General features: G+C 64.9%; 1 protein-coding gene across 2 annotated transcripts in view; it reads left to right on the forward strand.

The window, feature by feature from the left end:
• Positions 1–340: 340 nt before the first annotated feature.
• Positions 341–11,079, forward strand: part of SAMD11 (sterile alpha motif domain containing 11) — a 17,570-nt gene continuing 6,831 nt past the window's right edge. For both annotated transcript variants that reach the window (XM_032262027.1, XM_032262026.1), the window contains exons 1-5: positions 341–634; positions 1,632–1,723; positions 4,983–5,164; positions 5,835–5,885; positions 9,527–9,618. In XM_032262027.1, coding sequence (XP_032117918.1) covers positions 1,652–1,723; positions 4,983–5,164; positions 5,835–5,885; positions 9,527–9,618 — 397 coding nt within the window. In that variant the 5' untranslated portion in view covers positions 341–634; positions 1,632–1,651. The remainder of the gene's footprint in view (positions 635–1,631; positions 1,724–4,982; positions 5,165–5,834; positions 5,886–9,526; positions 9,619–11,079) is intronic.

Raw genomic sequence — 11,079 nt, forward strand, 5'->3', positions numbered from 1 at the left:
GTGGGCGCCGGGGCGCAGTAGCTGACGGCGGGGAGGGGGGCGCGGCCCCGCGCCTCCGAGGCGCCCCGACTCCAGCCCCGGCCGGAGGAAGTTGCTGCGGCCGGCGGAGCGCGCGCCATGCCCGCGGTCAAGAAGGAGTTCCCGGGCCGCGAGGACCTGGCCCTGGCTCTGGCCACGTTCCACCCGAGCCTGGACGCGCTGCCGCTGCCGCCGCTGCCCGGCTACCTGGCGCCCCTGCCCGCGGCCGCGGCCCTGCCCCCGGCCGCCTCGCTGCCCGCCTCGACCGCCGGCTACGAAGCGCTGCTGGCCCCGCCGCTCCGCCCCCCGCGCGCCTACCTCAGCCTGCCCGGGGCCGCCCCGCACCTCCCCCTGCCCGGGGACCCGCGCGCCCTCGAGCGCTTCTCGGCCACCGGGGCCGCGGCCCCGGATTTCCAGCCGCTGCTGGACAACGGCGAGCCGTGCATCGAGGTGGAGTGCGGCGCCAACCGCGCGCTGCTCTACGTGCGCAAACTCTGCCAGGGCAGCAAGGGCCCGTCCATCCGCCACCGCGGCGAGTGGCTCACGCCCAACGAGTTCCAGTTCGTCAGCGGCCGCGAGACGGCCAAGGACTGGAAGCGCAGCATCCGCCACAAAGGTGCCGCCGCCCCTCCCTCCGCTCCCGGGACTCCGCTCCCCAACCTGACACCCATGGGGGCGCGAACCTCCGCGATCCCTCCCTCGGCTCCCCGGGGACCCGCGGGCCCCGACCCGGCTCGGACACCCAGAGCCCTCCGGCTCGGCCAAGGGGGCGCTGCAGCTCCAGGACTGCGCGGGGACACCCCCGCCGCGCGCGCGGTGCCTCGGCGGACACGGGCAAAGCTCCCCTCGCTGCACCGCCCCCCAGCTTGGGCCACAGCGCTTGGGGTTCGCGGGCCGCTGCTCCGCTCGGAAGGTGTCTGCGAGGTTCCTGGGCCTTATGCCCCGAAGGAAGTTTACGGGAATTCGAGAGCGCGGGCAGGAGCCGGGTGCAGAGGGCGCAGAGCCGCGGGGTCGGGCGGGAGCGGCGGGGCGCAAGTGCGGTCCAGGGCGAGCGCGTTGCGGGAGGCTGCGGGGCAGGCAGGGGCGCGGGGGCGCGGGGCGGGGCTGGGCAGAGGCGCACGCGGAGCCCGAGCGGCGGCGCCAGGACCGGGCGCAGCCTGTTTTGGCGCCTGCGGGCGCCCGGCCCCAAGGGTGCGACGCGGGGGCGCCGGGGCGCGAGGTGAGCGCCCGGAGCCGCGGGGGGTTAGGAAGGTAGGACCTGAGCAGCGCGTGGCTCCCGGGGCCGCTCCCTCCGGCTGCCAGGCCGCTCAGCCTCGGGACTCAGCCTTTCAGGGCCCCGGCTGGGCTCCCTCGGGGCCGGGGAGAGGGTGGAGCGCGGGAGGAGGGGCGCCGCGCGGGGAGGGCGCTCCTCCGGGGCTGGAGTTGCAGAGCCCGGCGGATCCCTGCGGCGTGCGCGAGGGTGGGGCGGGAAGCGGGCTGGGAGGTCGGGCGAGGCGGGCGTGGGGGGCCGGGGTGCACTTCGCCGGCGAGCCGGGAAAGGGGGCTGGCTCTGCCGCCGACGCGCCCAGGAGCGCGCCGCTCCCTCACAGGGTCGGCCTCGGCTCTGCTCGCAGGGAAAAGTCTGAAGACGCTGATGTCCAAGGGGATTCTGCAGGTGCACCCTCCGATCTGCGACTGCCCGGGCTGCCGAATATCCTCCCCGGTGGTGAGATGCGGGGCTCTTGGGGTGGGAGCTGCTCTCTCCACTGCGGAGGTTGTCCCTGCGGCCTTCAGGATTCGGAGTCCTAACCTCGTCCCTGCGGGTGTGCTTGAGGGAGCCTCCGAAGGGCAGCGGGGAGGGGCTTTTCTGCTGGCTCTCCCAGCCTTGTACCTGGACACAGGGAGGCTCCCCAGCTCCCTCCCGGTGTGGAGGCAGGAGGACCGTGCCTGTCCTGGAGCCTCCCCTAGGGTGCCTTGGAACTGCTTCTCCTCGAGTGGTGTGGGTCCAGGTCTTCTCCATGAGTGGGATAATTAACCCCCCGTGGCCCCGTCACAGCTTGCGGGTCCCTGTGTTCTCTGGTCCAGCTGGTGAGGTGTGATTGTAGGTGCGACAGCATTCTGGGGAGCCACAGGCTTGAGTGTGAGTGACGTGTGTCTCTGGGGTGTGGAGAACCAGAGCCCTACCGGGCAAGGGCCTGAACGTCTAGGTGTCCTAGGGACACAGAGCCTGGCCAGGGGCAGAGTCTGCAGTGTGGGCCTTTGGTGTCCAGAGAACTAGAGCTGGAGGCGGGTTCAAGGCCCCAGCCCAGGGTAGATAGCTATGGACGCCCTCACTGAGGGAGCAAGCAGGAAAGACTGGGGTGCTGGGTGCTGCCTTCTGAACAGGGAGGCACCTGCACCCCCCACCCAGCCCCCAGCCCCCTGGTTGGGCACCGAGGGTTGGAGGATTGATCTGAAAAGGAAGAATGCCTGATGGGAAGGACCAATTTGGAGCCAATTAGGGCCATGGCTGCTGGGGTTAGGGGTGCAGCTCCTGGCCCACTCGGGAGCTCCTCTTCTGGGAAGGGGTGGGAGAGGTGGAGGTGCAGAGTGGGCCTGAGTGGCCGGACGCACCCCCACTTGCCTACTTTGGGCCTGAGGTAGCCCCGTGCAGGACGGGCTGAGGCGGACTCCGCTCCCAGCCAGCCCGCCCTGGCCTTCTTCCAAGGGGCCGTCTTTTGGTCCTGGCTTCCCCCTCTTCCCCATCCCACAGACAAGAAGCAGAGAAAAAAGAATTTTGTTTTCTTCTCAAGAGAAGGGAGGTGGGAGAGGAGAGGCCATCAGATCCTCTGAACCCTGGTGCTTGGGCAGAAGGGTGGGGTGAAGCCGGACTCTCCAGCACAGCACACACCGGACGAGCCGTGGCTGTTGAGGGCACCCCCAGCTCCAGCCCGCTCAGCAGCACAGGGACAGCCAGCCATTGCACCTACAGCCTGGGGCCGCCCAGGCCGGGCAGGGTCTTGGCAGGGACCTCGGACCCCATGCTCCACCACCCCCTGCTCAGCAGTGCTGGGTTTTCCCACTGAGCTGTGGTGGAGAGAAAAGATGGGACCCAGCACAGGCCCAGGGGAGAGGAGACATGGGTCTGGGAAGGGGGCTTCCACCTGGTGGGGGGACGTTCCAGTTTCCAGGCCCTTGGGGAGGGGCACTGCCCAAACAGCTGGCACTGGGGCTGTGCATTTGAAGGTGATAGTGGTTCTAGGTCTGAGGAAGACGCTCTCCTAACATCTTCTTCTCAAGCTTGCGGCTGTGTTTTGGCAACTGGGGGAGGAAGTCCAAGGAGACCTGGTGACTGAACGGAGGAGAGGGAGTTAGATGCTCTCAAGGCCTCCGCCACCCCGGGACCAGTGGCCTATTGTTAAATTTTAAAAAGCTTCCCACCACTGCGAAATAATCAGTGACTTTCCTTATTTTCCCTGGGGGTGGTAAGACCTAAACCCGCTGGAGGAATCCAGAAGTGCCTGGGGCTGGGCCTGCGCTGCTGTGCCATGCAGGGTGCTGCGTGCCTGTGTGCGTGTACGCCACATGTGTGTGCGTGTCCCCCCACGCATGTGCGTGTTCCCGTGTGTGTGCGTGTCTGCTGTGCGTATTCGTGCCCATGTCTGAGTGTGTGTCCGCTGCATGTGTCCGCTTCCGCGTGTGTCTACTGAGTGTCCGCATGTGTGTGTTTGTGTGTCTGCGCATGTCTGAGTGTCCATGTATGTCCGCCGCATGTGTCCGAGTCTGCGTGTGTCTGCTGAGTGTCCGCATGTACATGTTTGCGTGTGTCCGTGCGTGTCTGTCTGTGTGTGTGTGTCCGCCGCGTGTGTACACGTTGACGTATGTCCGCTGAGTGTCCGCATGTGCATGTTTGCGTGTGTCTGCGCGTCTGAGTGTCCGTGTGTGTGTCTGCTGTGTGTCTGCATGTCCGTGTGTTTGCGTGTGTCCGCACGTGTCTGAGTGTCTGTGTGTGTGTGTCTGCCGCGTGTGTGCACATCTGTGCATTTGCGTGTCCGCATGTGTGCATGAGCTCGGGGCTTGCCTGTGTTCTGCAGGGGTCGTACGGTGCACTTCTGTGCTCCCACCAGAGGCACTCACAGCTCCACCCACTCGTTCCGTGGGTGCAAGGGAGATGGGGAGAAAGAAGCCACGTGAAAATGCCTGGCAGGGCTGGTGGAACAGGGGACCTGGGGTGCTCAGGGCTCATCATCTGGTGACCTGTGAGCCCCAGGCCTGCACTCTGCGAGGGCTCGGCAAACAGTTGCCAGTTGCCTTGTGCCAGGCGGCAGCTGCCCCTGAGCTGGACTCTGTGTGGCAATGATGAAGTAGAAAAGGGAATTCGCTTGTCCACATTGGCGTCGGTGGCGGGGTGTGGGGGGGAGAGGGTTCGCAAAGAACATGCTGGGGTTGCCAGGCAGGTAGCTGGAGGTAACTCGTGTGTATGCGTGTCCCCCCACGCGTGTACGTGTTCCCGTGTGTGTGCATGTTGCGTGCGAGTCCACTAGAGCCAGGCTGGTTCTACGCAGGTCCTGGGAGACACGGGGGCCCTGGGAAGGGAGCTGGGAGTGAGGGCACATGAGTGAGCCGGGAGGGAGGCCTGCCACACAGGGGTGGCCCCAACTCAGGCCCCCGAATGGACTGGGACCCTCCAGCATCCTCAAGGGCTGGGAGGGCAGAAACAGCGGAACCAGGCTGGTGTGGGGTGGGGCGGGGGACAGCTGAGCCGGTGGGCGTCTGTCAGGGGGCAACTGAGGCCCCGTCTCTCGGCTGTCCTCTGGGTCTCTGGCCAATTGTGGCTCCTGTTGGCCCCAGGTCCGTCCCAGAGGCGGGTGGTGGTGGAGGAAGGGTGGCTGCTCTGAGGGTGCCTCTGCCATGCCTGGGGCTGGGCCGGGGCATCGAGGCCAGGGCAGGCTCCCGCAAGACTGACGCTGGTCCAGCCTCACCTTCCTCTCCTCCTGCCCCACCAGAACCGCGGGCGGCTGGCGGACAAGAGGACGGTCACCCTGCCTGCCGCCCGGAGCCTGAAGAAGGAGCGGACCCCCAGCTTCTCTGCCAGCGATGGTGACAGTGACGGGAGTGGCCCGACCTGTGGGCGGCAGCCGGGCCTGAAGCGGGAAGATGGCCCACACATCCATATCATGAAGAGAAGGTACCAGGACCCAGGGCCGGCAGGAAGGCGCAAGGCTCGGAGGGGGCCGGCCGTGGCTTCGGGCCTTCAGCTGCTCAGATGAGGTGTCTACACTGGCCTCCACACCTCCCTTCAGATGCTGGTCTTTTTAGGGTCTGGTGTGGGTTGCAGGCGGGAGCTGTTTCCTCGTCTGCCCCCGTCTGGCGTCCCCCAACCCCTCTGCTGTGCGGTGCTCACTTGCACACCCAGGGGTCTGCACCCGCCTGGGCCGACACTCCCACTACCCTGCTGACCGGGTCTGTCTGGCCAGAGCAGCTCCAGCAATAAGGAGTTCCATTCAGGCTCGTGACTGACCACGCAAAAGCAGCCTCAGCCCTGCCTGCTGTACCACTTGAGGGCTCCTCTGAGTGAGGGCAGCAAGCCAGAGGGAGACGGGGCCTCGGTGCAGTTCTTCCTGATGCGTGTGTCTGCCGAGGCCAGGAGCTGGCCCATGGGGCTGTCCTGGTGGGAGACCCCAGCACGTGGAGCCGGCACCAGATGGTGCTGGGTGCCACAGCCACCCTCATTCACCTCCCAGGGCTGTGGCCCAGCAGGGCACTGGCCCGAGACAGGTCTGCACATGCCCTGCTGTCCTGAGGCTGGGGTCAGGGGCCTCCGGAGTAACGTGGACCTTCTGCTTCTCTTCCTGCAGAGTGCACACCCACTGGGACCTGAACATCTCCTTCCGAGAGACGGCCTGCAGGTAGGAGCCCACTGTGCATTCATGGGAGGGGCAAGTGGCTCCCTGCCTCCCTGCCTCCCACCCCTGCCCGTGGCCTGCTGTCCTGCTATCTGCTGTACCCTGTCTCAGATAGTGTGAGCTAGCTGATGCTGGCTGAGCATCTGCCGGGTTTGATGTGCGGTGAGGTTGTCCCCCAGCCCAGGAGGCAGACCCTGTTGTGCCCAGTTGAGACTGAGGGACCCCAGGCCCAGTCAGACGCAGACCTCGGCAGCAGCAGCTCGGGTAGGAGTTCTGGGCAGCCTGGCCCTAGAGTTAGAGTGCACTTCCTGCCCATGTGAGACCGTCCATTTGAGCCCATCTGCCAAAAAATGAGGCTGTCACCTCCCACTTCCCACCCTCCCAGAGACCCACCAGGAGATGAGAATGGAGACGTGTGAGTGGGGTCTTGAAGGATGTGTAGGAGTTCACTAAGGCGAGGGGGTGTCTGCAGAGATGCGCAGGAACAGGGAAGGGGTGTAGGGGGGACGAGGGGTGAACTCGGCAGCTCTGGCTCAATGGAATGCTGAAGGGTCTTGCGTACCCGGCCTGTGGGCACTGTCCTCTAGGCGGGGAGCCACCGAAAGTTCTTGAGCAGAGGAATGCTCAGGTGTGTGTTTGGAGAAGGTCCCTCTAGAGGCCCTCCTGGCAGATGGGGGATAGGAGTCAGGCTGTGGAAGCAGGATGGTGGGGGTGCAATTTCAGGGTGTGGGAAGATTCCCGATGAAGGGGTCAGGGGAACTGGAGGACCCCTGTTCCTGGCTGCAGGGGGAAGCGGGTGGCCAGTCTGTGAGCAGAGCCCAGCTGTGGATTCTGTCCATGAGGTCAGGCCTTGCCCTGTGGCTTCCTCAGGCCAGAGCCATGAGGGTCCCAGGGGAGCGTGTCCTGGCTCCGAGCCAGATGTGTTATTATTTATGTCTCTGAGAATGTCTGGATCTCAGAGCCGAATTACAATAAAAACATCTTTAAACTTATTTCCACCGCATTTTGGGGTTGCCAGCTCAACTGATCATTTTTATGAACTGTCATGAACATTGATGGCATTTTATGAGCCTTTTACTTGGGACACTACCTGATAAATTTGTCAGTGAGGCTCGAGGGAAACCCGGCCACGGTTCGCGCCCCTCCTTCCAGGAATGGCTCCCCCTGCCTGCAGCCCCCTTCTCCATCCACCTGGCCTCGGGAATGTGGGGTCCCTCACCAGCACTGACAGCTGGCAGCTGGGGTGCCCTGGGAGGAGGCCAGTGCTGGGGCTAGAATGAGGTTCTGAATCTCCCAAGGGGGAGATGTTAGCCAGCAGGGAGGGCGTGCTGGAGTCCCCGAAGGAGGAGGGCACAGCACGCCGGGGTAGACTAGAGCCTGTCGACCTCACCGTGGCGTCTGGTCAGAGTGGGTGGTGGTTCTGGAGCCCAGCAGCCACACTGGCCCCAGGCTGTCTGCATTTCTTCCGGCCTGTCCTTGGGTCCTTCTGCCTCTGCCTCTGCGGGCTCCCACAGAACACACGCTGGGCCACCACCATCTGTGTTCACTTGCTCCCATCCACTGGTCTCCACCCATCTGTCTGTCGGTCCTTCCATCCCTGTCCTCCTGTCTGGCTGGCTCTGCAGTGACCACCTGCCTTTTGGAGCCGGCAGGGCCCCAGGCCGTCCCCTTGAGCTAAAGAACCTGGAGTGGCAGATGCTCCCTGGAGCCAGTGTTTGCAGGCGGGGGCATGGCCTCTCTCTCCAGAGCCCCTGGGCTGCTGGGAAAATGGGCAAGTGCCGGACTGTGTGGTCGTCACTGAGGGCAGCGTGGGAAGCCCCTTCGTAGGGAGCAGGGTCACACCTGACAGGCTGCAGCACCCCCCACACCCTCTCCTTCCTGCACCTCCTGCCCTGGCTCTGACTGCCCCTCCTGGCTCCCCCACCTCCTGATCTGCGCCCCGGCCCACTCCAGACCCTCGGGCTTTCGTCCCTTGTACGCAGCAGGGAGCAGAGTGTGTTCTGTTTGAGGACCGTGCACTGGTGTCCCCTGGGCAGAGTTCCTGTGTCTTCACTCTGGGATGTCTAGGGTTTCTTCACATTTCTCTACCTAAAACTGGCATAATCTGCTCAGTGAGTGGCCAAGTGGCCGAAACAGGGTTTCAGGGGCTGGGCCAGGCCAGGCTTTGTTGGAACTTCAGGAGCAAACTCCGAGGCAGAGACCAGGGCTGGGGAGGGCAGGGGGCCTCCAGTTTCCCACCAGGTACCACTGCCAGGCCACAGCCCCTCCAAGCAGCTGTCAGGCCCTCCCTCACTCTACTTCTGGGCACCAGGCTCGGGGCTCACGGGCCAGCCCCCACCCTCCAGTGCCTCTGGGGAGCCAGTTCTCCTCCTACAGGCGTCTGTCCCGGGGACACCAGAGTATGGACCCCTGGGGAGAACCCCGTGGCAGCTGTGGCTGTTGGGACAGCCCTCGGCCCCCACCCCATGCTGAGGCCAGCAGTTCTCTCTTGACACCCCGGCATTGATTAGGATCATGGAGGGGATGAGGCTCGCTGCCGATTAATCCCATAAAGTACTTACTCCCACCCACCTGCCCTCCTGTGTGCCTGGGGGGCTTCCTTTCCCACTGGGAGCCGGTGGGGGTGGGGAGAGGCCGGCATCTGGGTCTCTGGAAAGCTTTAGAGCCCAGCCTGGGAGTCTTTGGTGCTGAAACTGATCTGCTTAGGGGCAGCCCTGGATTAGCCCAGCTCCAGCCTGCCCAGGTCAGGGGGGCCGGGGACTATTTAACCAGGTTTAGGGTCGGCTCCCAGGTCACAGCGCAGAGGCCCCGCCAGCGTCAGTGCAGCCAGGAGGCTGCCCCATTACAGGTGGGCAGGGACCACACTGCAGGGGTGCTGCTGAGGGGGTGTCTCGTGGTCCCAGAGCCCCTTCTCTGCTGACCTGGGGGGAGGCTCACAGAACCAGGAAGGGGTGGAGGGCAGTACTCCACACAGTTCCTCCCATTGCTCTCTGGGACCCCAGTGGATGTGGGATGCGGCTGAATTAGCAAGAAGAGGAGAAACAGGGAACAAAAGAGTTAAATGCATGCTGATTCCAAGCCCACACCTGCCTGGGGGACAGCGGGCTGTCGGCTCTGGTGCCTGCCATGTGGGTGCTCTGTGCGTGTGCGTGCTTGTGTGTGTGTGTGCGTGCCTGCCTGCACGCACGCGCATCTCAGCCGCAGGACTGTGGTCTGAGCCTCAGTTTCCTTATGTGCAGAAATTGAGGGCAGGGGATGGCTGCAAGTTCTCATCAAGATGGCCCTGAGGGGCTGGCAGCAGGCAGGTGGTGCTCTCCGGGGCCCTGTCCCAAAGGAGCAGACTGGCCCTGGGCAGGGAGTAAGATAACAGTGAGAGCCCCTCAGGAGGGGTGAAGGCAGAGCCAGCTGGGTGCGCCACACAGACCCTCCCCAGAGCAGCAGTGGGGTCCTGGGGCCGAGTTCTATGTCGCTTTGGCTTGCTCCGTGGGTGTGCACACGGTGGCGTCACGGGCTGCATGCAGAGGCGTGGGCACAGCAGTGCAGCGCTCAGAGGGTGTCCCCAGGCTCACTCCCCGTGCCCAGGCTGGGCTCCAGCTTCTCGCCGCTGCCCAGGGGTCAGCCTCTCCGGTCTTGTTCTGCTCCAGTGTCCACCGCAGCCGCCACCTCGTTATGCCCGAGCATCAGAGCCGCTGTGAATTCCAGAGAGGCAGCCTGGAGATTGGCCTGGGACCCACAGGTGAGGAGCCCAGGAGGCCTGAGGGAGGGGTCGGGGCTGTGGGCCCAGAGGACGGTAGCGGCTGCCGGCCAGCCTTGGCAGGGAGCCAGAGAGGCAGGAGGAGCAGCCTGTCCCCCGGGGCTGCATGTGATGGTAATTGTGTTAATCCCAGCCAGCCGGGCAGACAGGAGGCCGAGGCGGCGGCTCCACTGTGGCTGCCGCCGAAGCAGGGGCCTGCCACCCCCTCTTCACGGGGCAGACGCAGGCATGGCCTTAGAGGTTCAGAAATGCACCCCCCGCAGTGGCTTGGCTTACAGGGTGGAACGTGCTCACCCCCACTGGGGACTGCTCAGTGCAGGCCGGACTGGTCCTGCTTCCTGGGGTTCTGGGAGGGAAGGGGTCCCCAGAAGGAAGGGGTCTCCAGTCCCGCCTTCTAGGGTTCTGGGAGGAAAGGGGTCCCCGGAGGGAAGGGGTCCCTGGTCCCGCCTCCTAGGGTTCCAGGAGGGAAGTCTGCGCCTGAGGGAGGTGCTACTGCCTGGTCACAGTTGTTTTAGGGGGACAGGGGTCCTGACACAGGACCTCAGAGGGAGGGAGCAGTTTGGAGACCCAGGCCCCCCTCAGAGGCCACTGCTGTAGAGAGGGACACAGCCGAGCTTCAGCCCCGGGTGGGCTGTGAAAGGAGGGGGGCACTCCTGAAGTCCTGTGGACCCAGGCAGGGGTATTCCCAGCAGGGCTTGCAGCTCTTGGGAAGCTGCGGCAGGGGAGGCCTCCCTGGAACTCGGCACCCCCATCCGTGTCATCTGTGTCCCCCATCCGTGTCTTTGTGGGCCTGGGAAGGCCTTTGTGGGGCCAGGTGGGGGTGGCTTTTGCAGACGGCCGAGAGGTGGTTGATAAAATCTAATTGCTTCATCGATTGGCAGAGCGAGGGAGCCCCATAATGATTGAGACATTCTCAGCCAGCAGCCCCTCCCCGCGCGCTCACACAGGGAGCCTCCTCAGGTCCACGTGTGCGCGTGTGTGCACATCTGGGGTCCCGTGTGGTGCCCGTGAGGGGGGCTGCCGGCAGCGCTCTGGCCCGTGGGGCCCCCAGGCTCTGCAGCACCTTGCGTGTCCGGGGTCTCACACCCGGGTCTCACCCACACGCTCCGTGTCAGGGCCTGGCTTGCTCCCGGGAGCTTCCTCTTGGAGGAGGCGTTCACCCTGGGGGGCATTCACCTCTTCTCCCTTTCGGTGACCCCAGAAACCACAGGTCAATCCTGTTCCCTGCTCAGACCCTCCCCACCCACCAGGAAAGCGCCTCCCTGGGCCCAGGGCTGTGAGCGACTCAGAGCAGGTCCTTTGTCTGCCTCTGTGAGACCACCCGGGGTCCTCGAGTGAGGGAGTGAGGAGTGAGCGTGTCCTCTGCGGCCTTCCTGTGGTCTCTGGGCCGGCCCCTGCCCGCTCCGCCCCCTTCCGCCCGCTCCGCCCCCTTCCGCCCGCTCC

The sequence above is a fragment of the Sapajus apella genome, unplaced genomic scaffold (genome assembly GCF_009761245.1).
Source record: "Sapajus apella isolate SASKATOON/1434 unplaced genomic scaffold, GSC_monkey_1.0 scaffold127, whole genome shotgun sequence".
Taxonomy (NCBI): Eukaryota; Metazoa; Chordata; class Mammalia; order Primates; family Cebidae; genus Sapajus; species Sapajus apella.